The 26,521-nt window shown below is 42.6% G+C and overlaps 1 protein-coding gene across 3 annotated transcripts in view; it reads left to right on the forward strand.

Annotated features, from left to right (window-relative positions):
* The window catches only part of LOC140278202 (uncharacterized), a 48,605-nt gene that overhangs the window by 20,368 nt on the left and 1,716 nt on the right, over nt 1–26,521 (forward strand). Inside the window, exons 4-25 of one of the 3 annotated variants that reach the window (XM_072373150.1) lie at nt 2,306–2,457; nt 4,731–4,815; nt 7,602–7,655; nt 8,436–8,661; nt 8,784–9,333; nt 10,553–10,694; nt 10,776–10,892; nt 13,184–13,240; nt 13,358–13,426; nt 13,560–13,649; nt 15,226–15,335; nt 15,485–15,523; nt 17,186–17,936; nt 18,304–18,420; nt 19,197–22,892; nt 24,303–24,450; nt 24,540–24,645; nt 24,964–25,123; nt 25,218–25,325; nt 25,408–25,494; nt 25,575–25,737; nt 25,968–26,053. In XM_072373150.1, coding sequence (XP_072229251.1) covers nt 2,306–2,457; nt 4,731–4,815; nt 7,602–7,655; nt 8,436–8,661; nt 8,784–9,333; nt 10,553–10,694; nt 10,776–10,892; nt 13,184–13,240; nt 13,358–13,426; nt 13,560–13,649; nt 15,226–15,335; nt 15,485–15,523; nt 17,186–17,936; nt 18,304–18,420; nt 19,197–22,892; nt 24,303–24,450; nt 24,540–24,645; nt 24,964–25,123; nt 25,218–25,325; nt 25,408–25,494; nt 25,575–25,737; nt 25,968–26,053 — 7,113 coding nt within the window. The remainder of the gene's footprint in view (nt 1–2,305; nt 2,458–4,730; nt 4,816–7,601; nt 7,656–8,435; nt 8,662–8,783; nt 9,334–10,552; nt 10,695–10,775; nt 10,893–13,183; nt 13,241–13,357; nt 13,427–13,559; nt 13,650–15,225; nt 15,336–15,484; nt 15,524–17,185; nt 17,937–18,303; nt 18,421–19,196; nt 22,893–24,302; nt 24,451–24,539; nt 24,646–24,963; nt 25,124–25,217; nt 25,326–25,407; nt 25,495–25,574; nt 25,738–25,967; nt 26,054–26,521) is intronic. The other 2 variants (XM_072373151.1, XM_072373152.1) reach the window with 2 other exon arrangements.

Genomic DNA, 26,521 nt, shown 5'->3' on the forward strand with positions numbered 1-26,521 from the left:
GGGCCGCTTGTCGCTGCTGGTTCTTCGTGTCCGTTTGGTTTATAGGAGCCCAGGCTGATGCTTCTCTGAGCAGGCGGAGGAGGCAGCTTCAGAGCTGAGTCAGTGTGTGTGGTTGGATGTGTAGGGGGACGGTCGACATTGTGGGAAGCACTGCTCTCTGCCACTGTCACTGCTGATTTTACAACATTGGCTTGCTTTTTGAAAGCAAACACCAATAGATTTAGATCAGGTACAAAAGGTTGACCAGGGAGCTTTACAGTACAGATGAATAATAGACAAAAAACAGTGTGAAAGCCACCCAGAAGTTTCTGAAGGTAAAGAAGGGACCCTGATTGGGTTATAATCAGTTGAACTCAATGACTCAACCATTGAAGAAGACAAAAACACAGCTGAGACCGGCTACAGCAAAAGTCTGAAAGAAACCCATGCTTTGGTAATGTTGTCCATAAGTTCCACACAAATGGCTTTCATTTACTAGAAGGGATTCTCAGCATTCACACATTAAAAAGGAGCATTTTATGTATTGATATGTTAATTTGTTCAGTTCCATCTTCGATTCTGCATATTGGAGACTTGTTGAACTTAAATGCCTCCTCCAATTTGGATAAGAATGCCCTTCAATTAAAACAGGAAGTTCATTATTGATACAGTTGTAGCTTGAATCTGTTTTCATAAACAACTAATCTAAAATGGGTCCCAAAGCATTTAGACCGAACTGTGTCTGACATGCATACAGCAGGTTCACTTGGAGCAATGCATCTCTTTTTGAGTACACTGTGTACCAAGTTAAACCTGCAGATTATTATTCTGGAAATCCTGTAGCTGTTATTCACAGCCGACAGCATTTATACGAGTATACATCAGTGTTCGCTTCCGAGTCTGACCTTCACTGTGACAGCAAAATCTATAAATGAAAATATGAACTTGTACTGCTGATAAATGGAACAGACAATCCCTACATTCTTTATATTAGTACGATGTACGGAGCTGGTAGATGTTTAGGGGGTAGTACCTGCATAGACAATCATATTTAAACGAATAGGAAAAACAAATCAAGTTTAATGCTTGACATTAGGTCCCAACACACCAAACACCCTAAAATTCCCTCAGTGCCTCTGCTGGTCTGATTTTCATTGTTTCTCAGGTGTGAGGTTATCTTCTCTTCCAGCTCGTCACTTTCTGTGTGTTAGGCTTTGAGGTGTTGATGTTGTCATCAGAGGGTTTGTACGGCGCTCTCCAGGGACGACCATATGCCCAGCAGTTTGTTGCGAGTCCAAACTTGATTCATTGTGGGCATGTCTAGCAAAAGTCTTGTTAAGTTATATTTTTTCATGGGGGAGGGGGGAGTCACAATGGGATTGTATACTTTTCTGTGATGGGCCCAAGTTATCTGTGTTGGTATAATCAGCCTCTCAGCAGCGCATAGAACAGTTTAACGGAGGAGAGTCCTAACAGAACTTTAATCTTCTTTGTCCTGTACAACCAGATGGGCAATTGGTTGCAGAAACTCGCACTCTGAGGAGTGATATGAGTGAAGATGGTAGACCGACCCACAATGAGAGGAAGGCCAAACCGCCCAGTGCCTCTCAAATGAGTCTCACCTAATATGAGGTTTTACCACCCCTCATATTCGAGCCCATTGTTTTTTTCTTCCCCTAAATTTGCCCTGTTAGTGACGCTGACTTTCATTTCCCTCACCAGCAAATGTAAATGAGAGAATTGTCAATGTAGAAACCTTAAATTGGAGTAAAGAAAAGATTCTTCTTGATTGAAGTTATAATTATACAAACATTAGTGTTTTTGCCATCTGCTTTGAGCGATCACCCTTTTATTAGAATAAATAAAAACCTAAATGTCCCATTTCTTTTTAATAGCAGTTATTCTTGTTATTCCTGTAATTATTACTGACTTAAGCCAGGACTGGATGGGAAGAACTTTCCTAATACAATCTCACACTAAATCCATCATAGTTATGAACAACTGTCTGGTTTTCCTATCAAATTATAGATTTGCTTGAGCAATACTTTATGAAGTGGACCAACCAAAACTGTATACTTTGCACGTTTTATGTAATAATTGCCTTTTAACTGGCTATTTCAAGTCGGAGAAATATCAAAGTGAGCTCCACCAGGAACATTTGCCTTTGCACAGGCTGTTACATCAGCATGTGGTGTGCCAGGCTTGGCATGACAGCTTGCTGGGGTGGATTTCTGAAAAGGCTCACCATGTGGAGGGTCTTGTGGACACGTCTGTTCCACTTCCATACTTAACACTTTCTCTGCATGTTTCTGTTGTGATCCTACAGCCCAGCACATTGCCCCAGGGTACAATCAATATGAACCAGTGCTCTGATGTCATCGATGGTGAGTCCAGGACAGGTCAGAAGAACTCGCTGTGCATCGTCACCCCTGAGAAAGAGCACTTCATCCGGGCTGAGTGTAAAGAAATCATCAATGGGTAAGATTTAATGGTCTGTTACTATAGCAACCACAACGATCTGTTGTTTCTGAACTCGCAAAGATGCTCCAGTATATGAGACATGAGTGGATAAGATTTACAGAGATGAAGGGAAATAGTTGTGCGCAACAGCTTTTGCAGCCAAAACTACTCTGCCCCCTGCTGTCTGCTTGAGGCAGTGCATCTCTGATTGTTGTACTTCATACTGCAGTGACAGTGCACATTCTTGAACTGTTTCCTCGCCCTGCTTCTCTCGCCCCCCTCTCCCTGTGTGCACAAACTCTCAGATTCCAGCACACAGATCATAGTATGCAAACCTAATTCCCCATAATTCAGCTGTCTCTTGTGCCTGTTTTCTGCACCGCCTCCCTCTCCCTGGCTGTAGCACACATATCATGGCTATTCTTAGGGAACTGTGACTCACGACACCCACTCTTCAGTGTGGTACCTGCTCCATCACTGTACACCTCCCACTTTCCTATCATCTGGCTTCCATCTGTTGCTTCTAGGCCATCGCACAACCATAGTTTCCTTTGCAAGACTGCCATTAACTGACAGAGAAGAGAGAAGAGTGTCTTTTTTTTTTTTTAAATGTCTTTTGACTCATTATTATACTATGACAGGCATGATGTGTGGGCACTCATTCATTGAAAACTGCGTCATGTTTGCATCTATGACAGCTTTGAGTGGGACTCTCCACACCAAAAGGTTTTCATAATTTACACAGTGGGTGGATGAGAAAGAGAAAAATCAAGATGGAGCATGAGCTTGCTGTACTGTAGTCAGATCATTTTAGTAGTTTATGTTGCATATTTGTAGAGTTGATATTCTAGGCTGCTAAGAATCTAGGAGTATTTTCTTATTCTAACCACAGTCTTTCTGTTCAGTCCTGTGTTTTCCAGTTTAAGGCAATCTTAAAAATTGGGTAATTTCTTTTCAACTGCTAACTTCAATTCTCACCTTGACTACTGTAATTCACTAAACCCAGTTATCAGTAAGGGCTCCCGTATATTGTCTCCAGTTGATTATATGCTGCAGCTACACTCATTACCAGGAGAAAAGGGCATGAATACATAATTCCTGTGCTTGCCTCCCTGCACTGACTTCCTGTAAGACTTTGTAATGATTTTGTAATCTTACAGCTCACCTAAAGCCTTAAAAAGCTTTCTGACCAGTCATGTCCCTGCTAACTTTTCCCAGAATACAGTTTAATGGAAAATCTTGTGAAACTCTTTGCCCACTGAAATAAGACACCCCAAGGCTGTAACTACATTAAATTAAATTCAGTTCAGTTCAACAATGGTAATCCCAGACTAGTTGTTGCTTGGCAACAACTTAGCTGATGATGCCACGTGCAGCGTCAGCAGGTAACACAGATGAACTCTCCAGAAACTGGGCAGAAACTCACAGCCAACAGCCCACCCTCCTGAGCACAGAGATGCTACCACCTCACCGTTCGTAGCCTCTGACCGATATTGGATAATAAACCTCCTACCTCCTTATCAGGGCTCCAAGCTCACCTTGAACTTCCCGTGATGTTCAAGGGAAGAAATGGTCCAAACTTCCTCCTCCTTTCTCTCCATTTTGTTCCTGCTTTGCACCCTTAGCATCTCCTCTTCAACTCATCTGGATTTGAGGTCTAACCCCAGACATTACATTAGCAGGTGCCACTGGTGCGGCGCCATTCTGGAAAAGTCCAGTGGAAACATAGAAATCTGTCTGCCAAAGTCTGATAGATTTATCACACATCTTATTGCTTTTTTTGTGGACATCTTATACACTATATCACTTTTTTTAAAGCACTGAAACAAAAGTAATTTTAGAATTTTGATCAAGACCAAGAACGAGCATTTTATTTAGACTTGACCAAATGTGTGAGCTTGTGTCATGTTATTCTCTGGAATCTTATGGATGGGTGCAGTTAATTAGTGTTGCTGTAGATTCAGGTCTTCCAGGTCATGGTAATCATAAGAGCTCGAATGAGGGCAACTGGAAGATGTTTCAACGGCTCCTTCAGTTCGAAACTGAACAAGTTAATGAAATAGTTTATTACTTTAGTTAGTACAGAGCTTCCCTGAATTGAGTAAAACTCTGCTGCTTGTTATTTATGTTATTAGAGTTACTTTGATGATTTTTACCACATTGACAGTGTGCAGCACAATGATTTAGTCTTTCCCAACGAGAACTTCTTCTCATTTTTATGTGTAGATCCAACACGGCTACGTAGTTTATATAGGTTGTGTAATCGCTGTGACCAATTTTGCTGTTTGTAGATGGCAGGAGGCTCTGACTGTGTACCCCAGGACCAACAAGCAGAACCAGAAGAAAAAACGCAAGGTTGATCCTCCAACCCACCAGGTAATACATTGAGTCACACTTTCCATGGTGACATGCTTTTATCTTCTCACTCAGAACAAGGTTTAAGGAATAAGCTGCCAAATGTAGGTGAGGAACATGTTTTTGAACCTTAATATTTTTGAATGCTGCATAATGCTGGAAAAATGTCAACTCTGATAGTCGTGGACTTAAATGTTTATTGCAGTGAAGTAAAGTCTCTAATGTTATTTTCCTTTGATACCATCTTTGTTATAACTGAAATATTTCCAAAGAGTCACAAAGATACTTGGCCACTTTGGCTCTCCTAGTATGACAGTAACACATAGGTAGATATGACTATATATCAGAATTATTCATATAATAAATGTAATAAATGATCTGCTATTGTATTAAAAAGAATATGTTTAAGGATGATCTCTGCTGTGGAAATATGCAATTTGAGGCTTTTTATTTTTGGCATCCTGTGGCAGCTTTTTCCCTCTAAAAGGGAGACGGATATACTTTTACTGCCGATAACATCCTTAACATTTTACACCATACGTCGCGTGGTGTACACTTATCTGTGCTGGTCATCGGCCTGCTGTTGCAAAAAGTCTCAAAGTATTTCATTGGATGGCATTGTGAGTGCTATAAATCAAAAGTGATATACTTCCGACAATGTCGACTTGGTTTTGCAGACATGGAACAGGATCACATATATCACTTAGTAGGCAGCAAAAAAATGCTGATCTATCAAGATATTCTCAAGCAAACAACCAAGGGTAATGACGGTAGCTGCCTGCTTTAACAACTTTGAACAGCAACTTTCAGCAGTGTGACTGTGATCCTCTCACATGTGAATTTGCTGGTTCACTCAATTTTATTGTCATTTCCAGTAGCTGCCGTCTCACCTGCCAGGCTTTTCCTGCCTGTTGGGTTATTAACCTTGTGGCTCAAATCGGAGTTCTCTTTGTGTGTGTGTGTGTGTCTGTGTGTGTTTTGGGTCGCTCTCAGAGAAGTCTTGCATTCAAGACTTCAAATTAAGGGCTTAAACTCTCAAAATTTCCATGTAAGATCCCACAAAGATTTCACTCTTTAATAGCGCTGAGCTCTTGGAGTCTTAATTAAACACACATTTAGGTTTATAAGCCAGTAAAAAAAAAAAATACCAGCAGTGAAGCTTATTAGCTGACCACGCACATTCACTGCTTTGTGGACTGGACCTGAGCGAAAAATCCCGGCAGAGCGCAATAAAGTTTATAGGATGAAAATGAAAACATCAAACGGCAGTGGATCAGATGATTTTAAGGATGTCTATGCAGAGGTTAGCATTTACAAAGCAAAACACAATTACAACAGCCAGAGAGCAAGGTGAGCACAGTCTTTTAAGCCATTCATGTAACATCAGTCGGACACATAAAGTCCCTTGGGAAAGGAATACAGTGTTTATGTCAGTACAAGCTCACATGTCCTGCAGACGGTCCACTCCCTTATGGGGAATTGTCCCTATACAAACAGAAATATGCAAGTCCATTACCATGATAATGGTTTTACTGTTAAATAAAGACAAGATAAATTGATATAAAGCAGACCACCCAGTGGGGGGGGTCAGAGGTTTTTTCCCCTTTCCTACATCCATTTTGAGGCCAGGCCAAACTTGTGGTGAGAACACAAAACATGCTCTGAAGTTCATTGTCTGGTTCCTCTAATGACGGCTCCCTGAATAAGGCTGCGACCTTACTGGGCTTACATAAACAGGCTCATTTGCCGAGGAACAGTGGTGACACAGTGCTGACATTGACTGTGATCCATATGACCCCGTGTGAAATCATTCATGTTTTGTTTTGTTCTTTTTATTTTTATCCCTCTTATTGTCACTTAATCTGTTTGTCCTCTCCATCTCAATGACAAAATATCTTACAGTAATTTAGTGTAAGTTAAGCACAGACTTTGCACTTTATCGGTCGTCATAGAAGGCTTACAGAGTGCTGGTCTTAATAAATAACTCGCTCTGCGGTGTCAACATGTCACTCGGTACAACAGAGCAAAGCTCAAAACATCCAAGTACCTCCTTGAACAGCACCTTTCATCAAGCTGATTCAATGGGGATGTATTGATCAACCAAATTCCAAGTGCAACTTCTGTATTAATGTTTAACTTTCAACATCTATTGTTTGGAAAATGATGCGTTCATTTTATTTTTATGCCACAGCATTTTCCCAGTAAAACAAACGCAGGTGTGAAGCTATGCAAACAGTTCGGATTAATGCTGCAGAGCAGGATTTGCTTGCGTGAGAGATGGACACCGCTTAAAATAACGTTGCAGTTTTTCAAGGCTAAGCTGTATAATCAGGGCTAATAATGTGTGAGGGTCATCGTGCTTTCATTATTTATCTGCTGGCGGTCTCTATTAAAGTCTCATAGGTTGGTGGTAACAATATGACAAATTGTCACTAATGAATATCCATCATTGTGTGGTGGTTTACACGCTTCCACACCTCATAGTGTCAGCGCCACATTTCCACTCGAGAGCCCTCCTCCCATTTCCACACACTTTTATTGGTGACATATGCTTGTTGTTAAATACCCAGGCACAATAACGTGTTTACCTTCTGGGTTGTGCTCCTTTATCAAGCCACCTCACAGAGATGGGCCTTAACAATAAAACCCTTAACATCTTGTAATTGTGCTTTAGTTCGTAGTTCTTCTGAAGCATTCTGTCTTTGTCAGACTGAGACGAAATGTAATGTGTTCTTTCTTTCCATTTATTGGTAATAATCTCGGGTATTTAGCAAGCACTAACATCAAAGGCTTTTTGTGATTGGCAGGATGGAGTAACTCCAAGCCAGTGTTTTTCCACTGAGGACATGAATGGACATCCAGTGAGTTCAGCGTGGCCAAACTTTTTATCCTGCTTCCAGCTTTAAAAATCAGAGGCTTTGAAACTTCAATCCTTATGAATAATCTGTGCTCTGATCAGTCCAGGGGAAGGGTGAAATAAAAGCACATTACTTTGCTTCCTGCTCTGATACTGAAGGAGAGATTTTTAGCACAACGGCATGTTTATGGTGATTTGGGGTTTGCTGGATAAAAAATTGATGAAAAACAATCACTTTGTTTTGGAAATATCCTTCTCTCTTGTTCTGATCAATTTTGTGCTTCTATTGATTGATTGCTGAAGGTATTTCTGAAAGATATTGTTGACACCACCACTTTGAATAACTTCAATTTTGCTTGTATTTTGCCCTCATCAATCATATACGATGATTTTTTTTTTTAAACATTTCAACATTTTCCACCACTGCAGAATGTGTTTTTTTCCCTCCACTTTGTTTGCCGTAAATTAAGTTCTTTGTTCTTTGCCATACTGTTAATCTCCCTCTGTCCTTCCTTAATTTATCATTTAACTAGTGAAAAAGAGTTTATTTTGCAGGTAATATATTGGATTCAGCTGATATTTTACAAAAGGAAGAACAAAGGATTCCCAAAAGATAAAAAAAACATTTTCAATATATAGGTCTTTATATTTCCATTCTAGTATTTATATATTCTTCCATTTCTTTCCTTCTCACGTTCCTTTTTTGTAGTTTTTCTGTGACCTTACCTCCCATTCTGTCCCTCCCTCTACACATCCACTCTTCCCAACCCAATCCATTACCCAGGAGCCTGGGCCTGCTAAGGTAACGGTGACCAGCAGCAGCAGTGGAGGCAGCATCCCATGCCTGCCCAGCAGTATCGCCAGTGCCGAGCGTGTCCCGATGAGCCGTGCCACCCTGTGGCAGGAGGAGAGCCGCTGGAGCAGGGCCACCATCCCCTGCAGCCGCAGTGCCTCCTGCATCAGCCAGCTGAGCCAGAGCCAACCAGACTCCAGTATCACGACCCAAGATGGTGAGGAAGTGGGACTGCATATGTTTTAGATAAGGAAGTAGTTGCTTTGTTAGAGCTAATTCTAAGGCGTGCTATATACATGGAAGATATTTCATATCAGTGACACTGTATCTATATTTCAGATCGTGGCACAATAAGCAATGGGCGAAAGGTACGAGTAGAGAGTGGTTATTTTTCTCTGGAGAAGACCAAGTCAGAACCTTCTCCACAGTCTGCACATCACTCCCAGCCACCCCAGCATCTGCCCCTATCCTCTTCAGCATCATCCTCCTCACTAGGAGCTCCCAGTTCCAGGTACACTTCTGAATCAGAAGCCCAGATTTCCCCCCATCAACCCTCCCAAGACCTTCTTCCCTCTCCAGGTGCACTTATTTCTCCAAGCTACTCCACCATCAGCTCCTCCCAGAGCTCACTGGACTCTGAACCCAGTGGGGCTGCATCTGCCTGGGAGGGGCACAGTGTTGGTGGGGGGAGCACTAGTAGTGTCAGTGGTGGGGGAAGTAGAGTTGGCCATTCCGGCAGGGAGTATGCAGCTCTGTCGGATGTGCCACGGGCTCGCAGACTGAGCTACAGAGAGGCCTTCCGCTCAGAGAAAAAGCGCCAAGAGCTGAGGGCGCGAACACGGAGCCCTGGGAGGGAGGAGGTGGCTCGGCTGTTTGGAGAGGAGCGCAGGTGAGAATAGGCGTCATGCTCAGTTTCTTGCTTTTTCTTTTTGAAGAATTAAATCACTGCCTAAACACACAGCACGCCAGAAACAATGCACATAGAAATGTGGTAATGATGGCAACATGATTCTCATTAATGAGCCACTGGTTGTTAGCGCTTGGCATTGACTGGAAACCTTCAGACGGCATGCTACATAATTATTTGGAGCTCATGCATTATCTCAAACATGTAGTTTTTAGCACCACCCTGTGGCTGCTGTTTTTGAGGCACTCCTGGCTCTTGAGAATCTTTTGCTGCTGCTGCCTCCCCTAGCTTACCAGTGGTTTAACATTAATGATTTGGGGGAATGAATTGCACGTTGTAACTTTATTTTCTACAAGTCTCTGCCTTTTGCTCTTGCTACCTTGCTAGTTTGTTTTGTCGTTTCAATCTTTTCCAGGGGCTTCTGAACAGAACTTCTCAGAGCTAATGCTCAACCAACCCCTCCACCCCTGTCCCAATGCTGTTCCCTGCTGGTCACCGCTGATTCCTGCTTTCTCTCATTTCATCTCTGCACCACCTGGGAGCACACACACGTGCACTGTTCCATACAAAACATTCCTAATTTCCTTTAGTTTTCTACCAATACTAAAGCATTTTACATTGGGTTTAGTCTCCCTAAATTTAGTCCCTCATTTCTTGAATACATATACTTTCACAAGTGCAGTGCCTGAAGGTAATGCCAACTGTGTTGCCATTGCTGCTACCTCTGCAGTGTATTTAATACATCATTCTAGTCATTTCCTTTTTCTCTAAAGTGTATCTCTTGTCATATAACTGCATTCTTTATTCTTCATTGTATATTTGAATTGTCCTCTTTGGGGATGTAATTTTTTTCTCTATGCAACGTGTTCTTCATCACAAAAAGGACTTGATTATGGCCGAAAAGAAAGCTTTAGATGTCCAGTCTAGTGTCATCTAATGCTTTCTTTCTGCTTACTGCAAGCTAAAATTTCTTGTATCCCATATAAAACCTGATTTTGACCAAAATTTGCTTTCATGGCATGCTTTGATCTTGTTTTGCTACCTATTTCTGCCACAAGGATAGTGTGCTGCATCATTTTTTATTCTATTATTATAATTTTTTTAAGAATGCCTAGTTTAATTTGCTATGTTTGTGTTATGCTCCTTGTTTAGTCAGACATACAGTGTATATGAAGAAGTCTGGTCATTTTGTGTCACTTAGGCGAACTCAAATCATTGGCCGATTTGAGGAAAATCAGCATGTGGAGCATATGGACACAGCTAGCTCCAATGATTCCTCAGCTAAGACCACTTCAATCCAGAGACAAGGTCGCAGTGAGAGACGCTGCCTGGATAACAAACATGTAGGCACTTCTCTTTATTAAACACGAATCCGTCAATTCTGAAGAGCGAACTTAAAACTAATGCTAGCTTTATATTTGCAGGAGATGTCACTTGATACAGGAAGGGACTGTTTAGCCCCTGATGTGTCCAGCTCCAGTTTTGTCAACTTAAGAAGAGCCAAGTCATTGGACCGAAGAGTCACTGAATCGTCAATGACTGTGAGTGCAAGAAAAATGTCACCTGCCTTAAACAGGGGAATTGGGCTAGACGAGTGCAGTGGAGATGAAACCATTTGCCTCCTCTTGTGGACAGTTTATTCTTACAAATGCTTTATTTGACAGATACAATCATTCATTCTAAAGTTTGCATTGTTTTGATCTGCTCCCACTTTTTTCCCATTAAACCTACTGCATTAACTGCTTATAGTGTGGCAAGCAGCCATTTACTCTTGTTACGACCCCTGCGTGTAGAATTTATTAAAAAAAAAGTCTGTTACAGATGAAGGGGAATTAATTTAGACTTTGCACAGCTACAAACCTCCATTTAAAGTCTAAAAAAAAATATGGGATTATTCTCCTTAGAATTCAAGATGAATAAGACCCCCACAGACACACACACTGTTTTGTTCATATTGGGAATAGGTTTAAATGCGTATAATAGTTTTAACTCTAAAAGGAGTCATCTTTACGGATAACTCGTCAACCATGTGTTTGATCCTAGATTTGCAGGAAGCAAAATCCTGCCATTTCCACAGTGCTTCATTTAGCCTCGTGTCCTGCTTACTGTATGCAGGTGTCCCACATGATCAGCATGCCCTGCTGTTGTCTGTTACGTTTCTGAACAGGCAGCTGCATTATTCCTTGTTATGACAGGCAGGAGCACACCAGTCTGAACACACCTATCTCTATCTCTGCTGAAGCATCACTCATGTAATGTGAAGGGAAATAAAATGAACCACTTAAATGTAAATATAATTAGAAAAAGGAACTATGACAGAAGATACTTGACAATTAAGCTCACAACCATCACTTTCGCTTAACCTTCCAGCTCGCCTGGGATGCTACAGTACTAGCTCAACACTTAATGTTTCTATGTCAAACATAATACCCGATAGTTCTTTTCTGCTATCGATGCCTTTATCAGCAAGAGAAAGACGTCTTCCTTAACCCACCACAGTTCCTCTTTGGTAATTAAAACGCCCTGGATAGTGGATGCCATCCCCGCACTGATGTAAGCTCACACACGCTGCAGAATCAGCAGAGTGACAACAGCTTAGTTAGAGTGCCATGCTCCTTTACACTTCCAGGCCTCCTCTGTCGGCAGCAGATGACTTTTACATCAATACACAACAAAAGCGCATCAGTCCCTGCTTGACAGATCTATATATATATGAGAAAAGCTGTTGTTTCAGTTAAAACATTTGCAGGAATAGCATATGCACCAACAGCTGTACCAGGTAAATTTTTTTTCTCGCCTGTATTTACGAGCTCCTCGTTATTTAACTATATTTAAGTTTTTATTAAGGAAATTTAGCAATAACAATAATTATGGATCATGATAGCATAGCTTAACTTGTATGTGCTCTAAACTTCGTACACTAGATTGAGAAATGATACATGAGTGATCAGCCATGTTCAAGTATTTGCTTAATGTTTGTATAAAGGGACCTGGTCAGGAGAATGACTGCCTGCACTTGTCAGTTTTCACAAGTAAAATTGATGTAGCCTTCAGGCTAATTAAGGTTGCTTTGGTGTCTTTTTGAGGTCTGACTCCTGTTAGTCTGAATGTGGTCGGCTCATGCAACGCTGCAGGGTAATCCAGTCAGCGTGTGGCTGCTCTGTGTGTCCGAGCTGCAGCTGCCAGAACCCCCACCCACTCCAGTTCGCACATATACACACACACCACTGCCGCCACTGCTACTGATGATTATAAATAGCCAGCACAGAAGCAGCCTCAGTTGTGTGCATGTCCCCGAGACAGACAGAAAGACACAGATTGTCAACCTATGAATTGAAGGCAGTTGGCCATCAGAATGACTCTCTGCCAGGCGGTGACTCCATACCGGATGAAGCTCAACAAAAACAAGGTATTGTTGAGTGGGCAGAAGCCAGGTTTTGGACGACTAGTTCACTTTAGAGTCTATAAACAGACTTGAGCTTGGTTTCGATGTGCAGCAGTTTGTGTTTCACAGGGAAAGTCCGGCTCCCGCCAGTTAGTCTCTTCGTCTTGAGCCACATTTTAGCACTTAAACTTATTTACCTTGGGCAGGTCAATGGTAATATTGTTTAGTGAGATGTTTTCCAATTGTTTGTATCCGGAATAAAGAAATCCAATTGATGACTTCTACTGTAATGCAGGATAAAGTAAGGTTGAAACTAAAAGTTTCAACAAAGTGTAATTGTCTTTGTCCCCCTGATGGTTTCTAATTTAAGCAAAATCCTCTTATTAACTAAATGTGTTAAACTAGTTGAATTACATGATATTACATCACTTTGTGTCTTAATTCCAGCCGGATCTGCTAAACTTCAAAAAAGGATGGATGACCAAGCTTTATGAGGATGGAATGGTAATTTGTTTTCAATCGAAGAGTTTCAACCATCTGTTTCTTGATTTCACTACTAAACAAATAAAGTGATGAAATCTGATTCATGGTCTTTTTCAAGATGTTTTTCTTCCTCCTTAGTGGAAGAAACACTGGTTTGTCCTGACAGACCAGAGTTTGAGGTACTACAAGGATTCGATTGCTGAGGAGGTAAGACTTGCCCCGCAGAGTTTACATTTGGATCAATACAGTCATGATGCAATAAGTGTTGGTTACTCTGTGTGTTTCTGGTTTTATTTATTTATTTTTTTTTTAAAAACAACAACTTTTCTTTCTCCCATAGGCCTCTGAACTGGATGGTGAGATTGACCTTTCCACATGTTACGATGTCAAAGAGTTCCCAGTCCAGAGGAATTATGGCTTTCAAATCCTCGTGAGTGTTGATTCTTCATGTCATCCATTGTGTCGTTAATCACCGGTAAAGATGAAACTCATTGTCTACACATTTTAGCTCCGCTGTCTCCTGCCAGTCTATAAACAGCTTCGGACACCATGTGCTTCAGGTATCAGGTTTTGCCGTTTCTCTCTGTGAAACGCTTCTTTGTCTGACATGAAGATGAAGGATGTCACTCGACTTGTCATCTCTCGGTGAGAGACTGACATCACAGTGGTCTAAATCTGCGACAGTAGTTGCCATCCCTTTTTGTCTCCTCCGTGTGTCCTTCATCCAACGCAATATGTTTATCTAACCTCTTAGATAAATCGGTGATGTTGCATAGATTCTGCAGTGAATGAGACACTTCTTTATTCATAGAAGACTTTTGCTATTTAACATTTTTATCACTTGTTGTTTACAGTAGTTTCCAGTGCAGCGTTTTTTTTTTTAAATGGCAGTAAGGAATCTTTTCCTGTGCTATAAACGCTTAAGTTTACCCTTGTTAATCCTGTTTGAGGGTAATGACGGTCACAAGGTTATTTAATTTGTTTACATGTGCTTGAAGTTGCTTCCGCAGCTATTTTCTTCTGGAGGATGTCAGAAATGTCTTAGTCAAGAGGATCGTTGTCTCTTTGGCTGAGAACAACATGGGTTTGGTGTCAAAATGAACGGCTCCAATATTTATATCTACTCTCTTCACACCACGGTCAGACTGGAAGGGGCTGTCCTCATTAACTTTGCTGCTCTGTAGATTATTTTAAATCTTAATGTCTGTAATGAAAAACGATGCTCTCTCAAACCACATTACTTTTCTTCCCAGAGGATTTTGCTCAGATCGGTGGTCTCATAGTTGCTTGTCTGCCACTAGAGGTCTCTGTGTGTACATGCTTTAGGTTAGATTTACTCCACAAACAGTAAGTCGTCACTCTGTAAAGCACTGATGTGAAAAGAAAAAAAAGATGCCATGGAGTTATCGCTAAAATTTTGATATATCTTTCAGTGTAGAGCTTTTCATACCAGATCTGTTCTAAATGGGTCTGTTCCACTTTAAAGTGTGTATAGGCAGCAATTGAAGACTTAAGTTTACACTGCTTGTGTCACAGAATCCTCTTTTTTATATTTTTTTATTTGTCTAGATGGTTCTAACATGAGAGTAGTGACAACTAAAGATCCAGACATCTCTCCCCTTCATAGTCATTGTGATGGTTTGATGCGCTGCAACCCTGTATGCTGTGCTGTATGTTGTATGAAGACATGAGCTCTTTAAGTGTTTTGAATAAAGAGAAAAGCAGAGAAATAAGTCTGAAGAATATTTTTTTTTCTGTCAAGGAAGCCAGCAAAACTTTTAAGAAATGGAAATAAATCCAAAATGCAATAAAATAATGTAGTTCAATGCAACTTGAGGATGTAAAGTTGAGTCATTTTCAAACATTTAATGGTTGCAAGAATGTAAAGAAGGACAGCAGCGGAGCTTCTCCACTTAGCTTCTTTTTTTCCCCTAACATTGTCAGAAAGTTATTTTGATCAGCCTCTCAGTCATTTGAAATTGAAATGCCTGTCTGTTTGTTTTCAGTGTAAAGAGGGAGCGTGCACCCTGTCAGCTATGACCTCTGGAATCCGTCGCAATTGGATTCAGGCCATAATGAAGAATGCGCGACCCACTATTGCCCCCGACGTCACCCGGTAATACCCAGCCAGGATTAACACCGACCACTGGCAGATAAAGCGGATACTTTTCTCACTTTATACATCAAAATTCCTGTCTCCTCCTCACCCTCTCTTCCCTTCTCTCTCTCTTCCCCCTCAACTGGTATTTTCAACCCCGCTTCCAGGAAAAACATCTCTCTGAAACTATCCGTTCTGAAGCCCAGGTTGGAGTGCTTGTGTGTTGAATTTCTCCCCCCCTCCTCAAACAGTGATGTAATTGCTCAGCAATGTCAGCCCCCACGTGTTTGTCGTTCCACCATACGTCATGTGACTGAGTAATGTCTCCCCGTCCGTTACGCCACAGTAGAGGCACGCGTCAACATGCTAGAATAATCTGCCTGACACCAGACTGATGCTAATCGTCATTGTGATGCGACTGTCCACTCAGGGAGCTTTGGAAATAATTACAGAACAAAGTCATATTCACAACCACTAAAACAGAAAAGTTGAGGAACCAGACAAAGCTAAAGTAAAAAAAAAAAACATGTAAGAAATGTCTGATGTTTAGCACGACACGGTTTTGTTTTTTTTATCTATTTTTAAAGACAAAGTCGAGGATTGCTTTTCAGACAGCACATTACACATGATACTATGTGCATACCACATTCACTGAGTCACACACCTTTCCGTCATTTGTCTCCAAGGCAGCTCTGTTATTTCTGCTGTAGACACCTGACCGATCCCTCTTTTCCACTCTTCAGCAGTGACCTTTCTCATTTTCCCCCTTTTCCCTCCCTCACACCTCCTGAAACCTCCACAAAACTCAGTGAAAATAATAACAACAATGCAAATGTAGCCGCTAAAGTCTGTACAGTAAATTGCATACATGTAGAGGCTAAAAGCCATTATCAGATGCTGCTTTTAACCCCCACTGTCTGCCTTGTAAATGTTTTTGGTGTTAATGCTTTGACTTGGATCCTCTCTGTCATTGTTTGTTACTGTTTGCTTTTTTTTATCAGGGTATCTGCAGGTCACGAAGAATGAAAGAAATATATATTGAGTTTCTTCAGAAAGACCTACAGGGTGATCTTTCTCACCTGGCAGTAATATTATTTACTGCACGGTCTTTCTGTGGGGAGTTTGCACGTTCTCCAGCTTCTTTCCACAGTCCAAAAACATGCATGTCAGGTTAATTGGTGATTCTAAATTGGCCGTAGGAATGAGTGTGAGCGTGCACGGTTGATTGTCTCCGTGTACACCCTCATCCAGAGTGTACCTCGCCTCTCGCCTGATGGGCCACACGTCATATATGCATAACAATTAGTTTTAACCTGACAGGCCCAGTGTTGGTGTAAAACATGCCTGCTGGAGAAGGGATGGGTTAAAGATGTCCAGCTTGTCAAATAGATGTGATAAAATGCTTCTTTTTTCTGATGGAGGGTTTTTTTCTGTTCTTTTTTTAACTTTGATTGAAAAGAATGCAGGTTAAAGCAGGATTTGTGAGAGTTGGATTTTGAGTTCACATGGAAAGTGTCGGTTAATGGATGACTGACACAAATTCAAAAAACGATTGCCAGTTATTAAAACTTACTTTTGTGAGGTAAAGAGAACACGTTTTCCAGGATGATTGTGATTCAGGGTGAAACTCAAAAGCTCCTCAAAGCTCACACATCAAACTCGGACTCTGCAGAAACCTTGTAAATGCACAGTTAAAATGAAGCTGCACAATCAGAAATGTTGTTGCATCGTTGCCTTGTCCAGCAAAACTTTGTGTGGTAGAGCTTGAGCTGATCGAAGTGCAATATTTCTTTTAAGTTCTGTTAAAAATGGCTAACGATGTACTGCATTTACCTTTTTTAAATTGTGTTGTGTTTTTAATCCTTCAGAACCCTCCCCGATGAGAAGATAAAAGGCCATGTGATGTTGGAGCCATGCCCACAGGCCAGCCCTGATCCAAGCCCAAATCCTGAGGTCCCCAAGTCTGATGGCAACAGGCAGCCGCCAGGCAGCAATACCTCCGCCTCTCAATCTGAGCCACGTAAGAGCAGAGTCCGAGAGCGCAGGCGGGAGGGTCGCTCCAAAACCTTTGACTGGTCTGAGTTCAAAATGGAGCAGACAGAGAAGCCCGTGAAAGAACGAGCAGACACAGTTGACCTCAGCTCATCATGCTCTACAACCTCCTCTTACTGCTCACCCTCTTCTTCTCCCTCCTCTTTGGCATCTTCTCCCGTCTCTTCCTCCTCCCTCCGAACCTCATCTGTATCTGGGGCTCACCCACCTTCTTTGACAACGGAAACGGACAAGGAGAGCGTTGGAGGAGGCATCTCTCCCCAAGGTCAAATGTCAAATACTGTGACTGTTATTTCAACGTTTAACGCTGCACCACTGGTACGGCCATCAGCACCTGAGAGCCAAGAGCAAGGAACGATGGAGGTAGATCACCCTACCGCTATTTGTCACGGGAGTGAAGATAAGATGGACGGCAAACCCTCAGAAGTCCAAGAAGAGATTGAAGAGCGATGGCATCAGGTGGAGACGACGCCACTAAGAGAAGAGAAGCAAGTTCCCATCAACACCACTTTAGGAAACTCTGACCGATTGCCTTCACACGAGTTTGCTGCGCTGCTAGACAAGGAGGTGTGTTTAAACAGTGTGGAAATGTCTGGTTTTAGAGGTTCTGTACAGTGGTAGATTTTATTAGATATTTGATAACTGGTGTTAAGTTTGAATACCAGTCGTCATTTTGGTTTGCATTGACATTGAATAAAGCTTATGTGGGGTCTCTTAAAACTCATGGCATCTAATGTTTAGAGGTTCAAAACCCTAAATGCAGACATGAAGTCACAGAAAATCATTGTATTTAAGTTTTATCTCAATAACTTGCATGGAAATGAGCTGTCAGAGCGGTATGAAAGTCCTGCCAGTTTTCTTTACACCAGCTTCGATCATCAACAGAACCTCTTCCTGTGTTTTTGTTTTGTTTTGTTTTTTTTTTTGTTTCCAGTTGGGACAGAAGCAGAAAGAGCTGGACCGACTGCAACAACAGAACAGTCTCCTAAAAGAACAGCTGGAAGATGCGCTTGGGAGAGAACAAAGTGCCAGAGAGGGTTACGTCCTGCAGGTACGACACACCGACACACATCATGCAGCCATAGTGGGCTTTAAAACAGACACTGTGTACGAATAGCACAGCAACATGCAACCTTGAGCTGCTTAAAAGATTTGGAAGAAAGCGGGTGTTTTTTCTATCAAGTCTGCCGTTTCAAAATGGGACTATTTTTATTTGTGTGTCGCTCCTATAACTTTAAGAAGTGTTCTACTAACAGGTGTGGGTGCTTATTTTCTGAACCTGAAGTGCATGGTTGTGGTGTTCTTAGCATGAGTTTTCACTAACTTGTTTTGACGGAGTTTCACATCTCCTGGGAAAATAACTGATCTGATGTGTTTAAGGTAAGAGACTTGATCAATAAGCTTTGCGCTGTGCTTTTTCTCTCTGTTTGTGTGTCCTCTCACTGCTTAATTTCTGCATGCTTTGCGTTTCAAAATTGCACGTTTTAACGGTTTTCTATTTTCGTTTTTGTATTTAATGGTAATGAATACGATACATTTTTTTATTCTTATTTTTCCAAAATCTTTATATTAGTCTCTCGTTTAAAGTTTTTTTTTTTCTCTTAAGGGGGATGGGGTGGGGTGCATTTATTTAAACCTTTCCATTTAGAAGTGACCTCTGAAAAAGCACAGTGGAAGCTTGGAGAAAAACTCTTATCTCAAGAGAGATTGATAACAAGAAAGGAAAGAAGTTATTTTCCCGGTTGCACCTGAGGTGTGGTTCTCCATATATGATAAGGAAACTAAACTGATGTCATTAATGAAAGTGTCTCATCAATCTTTTTCAAGAGTGCAACACCGCCTTCTTCTTCACCGCACAAAGTGCCATGGCAACACTTGCACAAGCTTAATCAAGATTTACAGGGCGAACTGGAGTCGCAAAAACGCAAGCAGGACCTTACTCAGCAGCAAATCCGAACATTGAAGAGAAGTTACACTGAAGCCCAGGATGCTGTAGACCACCACGAGGCAGAAATTCAGGCTCTGCAGGCGAAACTTGCATCGGCTATGGCTGAGATCTTAGCAAGTGAACAGGCTGTGGCCCGCATGCGGAACGAGCTCAAGCTAGAACAGGAGCGCTCAAAAGAACAAGATGACGAATATGGCCGCAGTGAGGCCACCCTGCGAGCCCAGCTGAAAGACAGTGAAGACAGGCTTCGGGAAGTAGAAGCCAGCCTCTTAGAGAGAAATCAGGCCCTTAGGCACCTGGAGCGCCAGCAGGCCCTGCAACGAGACCACATGAGAGAGACCCAAAGGTTGCAGGAGAGGCTGCAAGAGGTGACTGCTCGTTTAAATGCAACCGAAGAGGGTCAGGCCCTGAAGGAGGAGCGCCTGAGGAAGGAGCAGCACAGCATGCAAGAAAGTCATGAGAGGGAGAGACAGAATCTGTGTAGAAGATTAGCAGAGGCTGAAACTGCACGGAAGGAAATAGAGGATAGGCTGTTGGAGGCTGAGCTGCAGGTTGAGGCCTTGCTAAGAGGGAGGCGGGCCTCAGGTGCTAAAGAATACAGGGAGGAAATGTTAAAGTTGCAAGAGCAGCTGGCCCAAAAGACTGACCTAGTCGAGTCACTGAGGGAAAGTGTGAGAAGGCTCGAGGAAGAAAAAGGCCACCTCACCTGCCGCTGTCAGGAGCTTCTTAATCAGATTGCGGAAGCCGACCGTGAGGTGAACAAGCTCCGCAGTCGTCTGGAAACTGAAGAAGCTGATTACTATACTCTGGAGCACTCGTATGAGAGGGCTACACGCGAGTTTCAAAAAATGAGCCAGTTTCTTCGTGAAAAAGAAGAAGAGATCCGGCAGACTAAGGAGATGTATGAGAGGCTGATGGAACGTAAGGAAGAGGACCTAAAAGAGGCCCTTATCAAAATGGCGGCACTTGGCAACAGCTTGGAGGAAACTGAACAGAAGTTGCAAGCAAAGGAGGAGCTTCTTTGTCAAATGTGTCAAAGCCTCTTAGATAAGGCTGAGCCCTGCAGTGCTGAGAAGGATCTGCAAGCCAAGCTGGTGGTTGCAGAGGACCGCATTGCAGAGTTAGAGCAACACCTCAACGATCTGCAGCTGGGCTATGCTGATTTACGTATGGAAAGGGAACAAATTCTAGAACAGGGAAAGGAGGGAAGAGTTACATCATCCTCCTTGTCATCAAGCACAGATATTGCTATAGATGATGCTGCCAAGACGGAGAATTCCCAGGATGACAAGGAGTCTCAATCTAAGAGACCAAGGATACGTTTTTCAAGTATTCAGTGCCAAAAATACATCCCCTTTGAGGGCATGGACACCAGCCATGTGAGAGGAGATTTCAGTGATGCAGAACGAAAGGATATCCAGAAAGTAAATGCTGATGAAAATACCTCCTCTGATGTCACATTCTCACATACAAGTGACCCAGAGAAGTTCATCTCCATTATACACGCACTAGAAACTAAACTGCTCGCCACTGAGGATAAGCTGAGAATTCTCACACAGAATTTAGACGTGCAAAAATCCATCCAAACAGAAGACCTAGCCAAGATTGATGTAATGATGACAGAAAAGCTGGCTTGCTCAGAGCAAGAGAATAGCACCGCTATTAAGCATTACACCAAGGCCCTGGAGTTTGTCGAAAGTAGTCGAGTTAAAGTGAGGGCTGTTCTCAGCAGTTCCAACGGTAGCACTGACTCACAGCTTCAGTCGCTGTCAGAGATAGAGAATGACTTGTTCAGTGCATCTCTGCACATCCGACAAGGCCAAAAGACAGAAAAGCAGTCACCAGAGGAGCATCAAACCTCTGAGACCTCAAGTAATGAGGCTCTGCATCTCTTTGCCAAAAATTTGTCTTTTGAGGCGGTAGTTTTGAACAAGATGGCTTTGTTAATACAAACCTCAAAGTCTGACTTACTCCAAGCCCTTGTTGAGATCTGGGAGGACATGGAGCACATTAAAAGAAGTGACAAAGATTGCTTGGCTGTAATTTATGCTGATGCCTTGACCAGGAAGTTGATGTTAGAGAGCGATTTCTGGAAGGAGCTAGAGAAAGTTGAGACAGATGTTGCTGAATCCAAAGAGAGCGCAGCGGTCGCTGATGTAAACCTTGACGCCACAGCAGTGTTTAACACCTTCATCAAAGCCGAACTGGCCTACTCGATCCAAAATCTTAAACTTTGTTATGAGGAGAAATTCAAAATACTGAAAAGGGAGCTGGCCGAAGCGCTCAATAACCTACAACATAGGGAAATGGCCCTGAAAGAAATAATTGAAGCTTCTAAGAGGCCGGATTTGAAAACCGTCATAAAAGGAGTAAAAAAAAACTTTGGGTTTGGTAAACAAAAGTTAGCTGACATTCACCCCCCTGAACTCGCTCCCTACATGGAACAGATTGAGATGGAAGAAGCTAGAGATCTGTCTGAGGAAATTGTAGACAGACACTTGGCTGGTGTAATGCCCTCTTGCGGTGTTGACTCTGTTGAATCGATGCAAAATGCACATGAAAACCTGGCTAACGAGCTTCAGAGACAAGCAGCAATCCTGCAAAAGTTTGCCCAAGAGATAGAGAGCAGTGGAAGCCATCCTGGGCTTTCGAAAATGATCCACTCTGTTTTAGGACACCAAACGTCACATAACTTGACGAGCACTTCTCTTTGTATGCGTGAGGCTCTCATACAGGCTCAAGTAGCGTATGTGGCATGTAGGTTGCGGGTTATGCATGAGCAAGACTTAGGCTTGTGTCAGCAGACCAATCAAAACATGGGAGCTCTGGTGGAGCAGCACGCCCGCAATGTGTCGGCAATCCAAGAAAAATACGAAGCGTGTTTACGAGAGGAGCGGCAGAACTTCACGCAAACGGTGGCCACACTCGAGAAGGAGAATCAGATGCTGAAGAGCGAGATCGGCAAGCGCATGAGCCAGCTGTCCCAGCAGCAGGAGCAAGTGGCCCTCATGGAGGATCATTTCCAAAAAGAGAGCGTAGAGCTGAAGCAGAGACATCAAAAAGAGCTGAGCCAAGCAGAGCGAGGTCGTGCCTCAACAGAGCTGGCCCTCATGGAGACGGCAGCTGACAACCAACGAAAGCTGGAGGTCCTGCTATCGGACATGGACAGCATGGAGGAGCGTCACGAGAGTCACGTGAGGAGGCTGGAGGAGCAGTTCAAGCAGCGGATCTGCGAGCTCCAGCATATGCACAAAGAGGAGATCGATAAGTTACATTCCCAGTATATGGAAAGCCTTCAACGTGCCAAAGAGCAGCAGCTTGACAGAAAAAGCCCAGAGGGGCCGAGCTCACCTCCTTTAGATGATCCTGCAACACCCATGGAAGAGGAGGAGCAGGGGAAGGTAGAAGATGTACAAAGCATGTCAGAGGTGGACTCCATGATGGTTCTGAAGGACCGAATTCAGGAGCTGGAGACTCAGATGAATAGCATGAGGGATGAGCTGGAGAACAAGCACCTTGAAGGAGATGTGGCCAGCCTGAGAGAGAAATACCAGAGAGACTTTGAAAGTCTTAAGGTTTTTGCTCTTTCATTTTACCCTTGTGAATTACAAGTTCATTCATAAAGGAGAGTAATAGATCAGTTTTACTTTGGAAGTGGGAAATGGTTTGGTTTACAGTTTATTCTTTAATCTATTTCCACGCTAACTATTCTATTAAGGGGAATTTTAAGGGATGTCCCAAACTGTTTTTGGATTTATTTACTTTTTGTTAATACAAGTTTGGCATTTATATTTAACCAAGTCAGTGGTGTTGCTAGGGAAGGCATCGGTATTCAGTCACTTTGGTCCATTTATGAAAAATGCTTTTAAATACTGGATGACGCACCGGGACAGAGATGCACTGCTTTAAGGAGATGAGTCCTAAGAAAAGTGGTGACAAAGCCTTGACCAGCTGCAACAGCTTGTGATATTTTATGATTAAATACCTGTTTTAAAAAAAAAAAAACTAAGTCCCCTTTAGCCTCTACTGGTGAATATGTCTAATAAATAAGAAGATGCAGGCAGGGGACACTAAGTAGCTGCTTCCACCTTCATTTTGATCCTGTGTGTTGGATCACCAGCATTGCTCTAGCATAAATATGTATCTGTTAAATATACCGTAGCTGCACATTCTTCATGTTCACAGTAAGCCATCATTGACTTTATGAAGGAGCAAATGGGTCACATCACAGATCGGATGTTTTTCTTCTGATTCATACTGATGAGAAGAGCAGCAGTGTGGACTTTTGAAAGTCACGTCTTCATCTCAGACAGAAACACGATGACATAACAGAGGAAAGGCTTGTTTTTTAAGTGGCTCGTACTTTCCGTTGATACCCACTAGCAAATGTTGAAAGCGCAGGTCCGTGTGTGCTCTGGGGCTTACTCCACACATTCTTCAGGGTTTGTTTTAGCACAAAAACTTGATGTAGGTCGTGTAGCTGCATGACTGAGTGGGAACACGGAGCCAGTAAGACTTCTATTAAAAGACTGATTAAACTGAATAAAAAGGTGAGGATTGATGTAGGTGACAGGTGGCCGATTGCATGGATCAGCTTGGGACATCCACAGTGCTTTTAAAATGAAAAAAAAAAAAAGAAAAATCTCATGGTCAGGTTTTCTCCGCTTCAATATGTCAGAGTAAAAATATCATGTTGAAATATCACACCATTTCCCACATCCACTCAGATGATAAACTAGTCCCGTAACTAAATGCAGCGCTGCTGTGCAACACCTTTAATGCTTTAACTCGCTTTGTTACTAACGTAGCTGGGCTTTAGATCATGAAGAAAACTTGCATGGCTTCTATCACCATTTTTTGCACGTAATCTAGTGAACTATGAATAGATATTGCACTTGATTTGTAGTCACACATAGAATGTATTTTAGGTCTAAAATGCGGAACAATGGTCACGACGGCTAACTGTTGACCCTCTCCTCCTCTAGGCCACATGCGAGCGTGGCTTTGCTGCAATGGAAGAAACTCACCAGAAGGTGATAGAAGACCTCCAGAGGCAGCATCAGAGGGAGATTTCCAAACTCATGGAGGAGCGAGAGAGACTATTGGCTGAGGAGACTGCTGCCACTATTGCTGGTAAGGAAATTGTTCCCCTAAATAAACTAACTATATTATGAACAAAGCTCATACACTGATGTGAGATGTGTGATCTGCTTTTGATTTAGCTATTGAGGCGATGAAGAACGCACACAAGGAGGATCTGGAAAAGACGCAGCGCTCCCAGCTGAGCGGACTGAACTCAGACATTGATGAACTCCGCCTGCAGTATGAGTAAGTTTTTATGTGAAGACACGGGAGCTTTTTTTGTTCTGAAAAATAGCTCAAATGTTGGCTCAAACTATTTCTTTTGATCAAAAATGCTAAATATCCGAGGTGAAATCTGGAAAGTCGGACCCTGAAGACAACGAACCCACAGATTGCGCTCATCATTTTCTCCTCAAATTGTTTATGGATGGATGGGAACTTTTGGGATCATCCCTATTCATACTTGAAAGGATCTGCTTACTCCTATGTTGGGGAATACTTCTTTGTATTAGGAAGACATCTGAAGAGAATCCAAGCTGATTTTGTGTTGCTCTGACTGTTCAGGGAAGAACTGCAGTCCATCCACAGAGAACTGGAGGTGCTGTCAGAGCAGTACTCCCAGAAATGTCTGGAGAACGCTCACCTGGCTCAGGCGCTGGAGGCAGAGAGGCAGGCCCTCAGGCAGTGTCAGAGAGAGAACCAGGAGCTAAATGCTCACAACCAGGTCAGAAGCCACACACCTGCATCCTGCGCATCTACTGTATGTACAAATACATTTCTGTCCACAGGCTAAAATACAGCTTTAATCCATCCAACAGGAATTAAACAACAGACTGACTGCAGAGATCACTCGGATGCGCTCCTGTTTTAGCGGTGAAACGGCCCTGTCGCCACTTACCCAGGGCAAAGATGTGTATGAACTGGAGGTATATGGGAACATGCACACACATGCACTCAGATGCATAAGCAAAGTGCTGTTCAATTGAAGCGTTTCCCTGTGTTTTTCAGGTGCTGCTACGGATAAAAGAGTCGGAGATCCAGTATCTTAAACAGGAAATCCACTCTTTGAAGGATGAGCTGCAGTCTGCTTTAAGGGTAAGCAAAGCCAGACATTATGAAGAGCAATTTATTGGATGTATGCGCCTGTACGCTCACTGACAATCATTTCCATTTAGGACAAGAAATATGCAACAGACAAATATAAGGACATCTATACAGAGCTGAGCATTGTGAAGGCGAAGGCTGACTGTGACATCAGCAAACTGAAGGAGAAGTTGCTCATCGCCACAGAAGCTTTGGGGGAGAGGACCGTCGATGGCACCGTTACATCCGGATATGGTAAATGGATAAAAGATATTTGGTCTGGAATGGACTAAGAGGGGAAGATGTGGCAGAACAACTGCACACAGCCACAGTTTGAGTGTTTTTCTTTTGAGACAGACTTCCCTGTTAGGACCCACATTCAGTTTAACACCCCTTAAAAAGCAGAACCAATGTAAGCGTGTGCATGCTAATGAGTTCTTGACAAGTTGCTTGTGTATAATTGCAATTCTCAATTGTGTTTTTAGACATTATGAAATCAAAAAGTAATCCAGATTTCCTGAAAAAAGAACGGTCAACAACGTCCAAGCAATCAAGAGGTGGGAGGTCGAAGGTGGGTGTTGTTTAGCATCTTTCTGACGTTTCATTTTAGTCAGCTGTGTTTTTACGGCTTTTATTGTTTAGACTTGTTCATCTTTGCCGCTGTTTCACCTCATTTTATAGAAACGTGACCCAGACTGGGTTGGTCTGGATGTTTTTTTTTTTTTTTTTTAGTTGTTTCTTCCACCAAAAGTCTATTGTGCCGTAAGTTTGTCATGTGTCTGTTTTGTCCATCAGTCTGTCATTGAACAGGTCTCATGGGACAGCTGACACTCCCAATGTGGGGTCATATCCCCCCTCCCAACTCCTGCCCCAAGATGTGCTGTAGGTATAGCATGATGCAGAGCAAAGCATGCCCGACTTGTCCTCGCATGAGCCCCCCCACCCCCACCCCTCCCCCCCCTTTACAAGCGGAATATGACGGGTGTTTTCTCTTCACACGGGGTTTGCAATGTGCCGTGCAGCAAAAGCCCATCTAATT

This window comes from Leuresthes tenuis, unplaced genomic scaffold (genome assembly GCF_036924035.1).
Source record: "Leuresthes tenuis unplaced genomic scaffold, fLeuTen1.0.hap1 SCAF_20, whole genome shotgun sequence".
Taxonomy (NCBI): domain Eukaryota; kingdom Metazoa; phylum Chordata; class Actinopteri; order Atheriniformes; family Atherinopsidae; genus Leuresthes; species Leuresthes tenuis.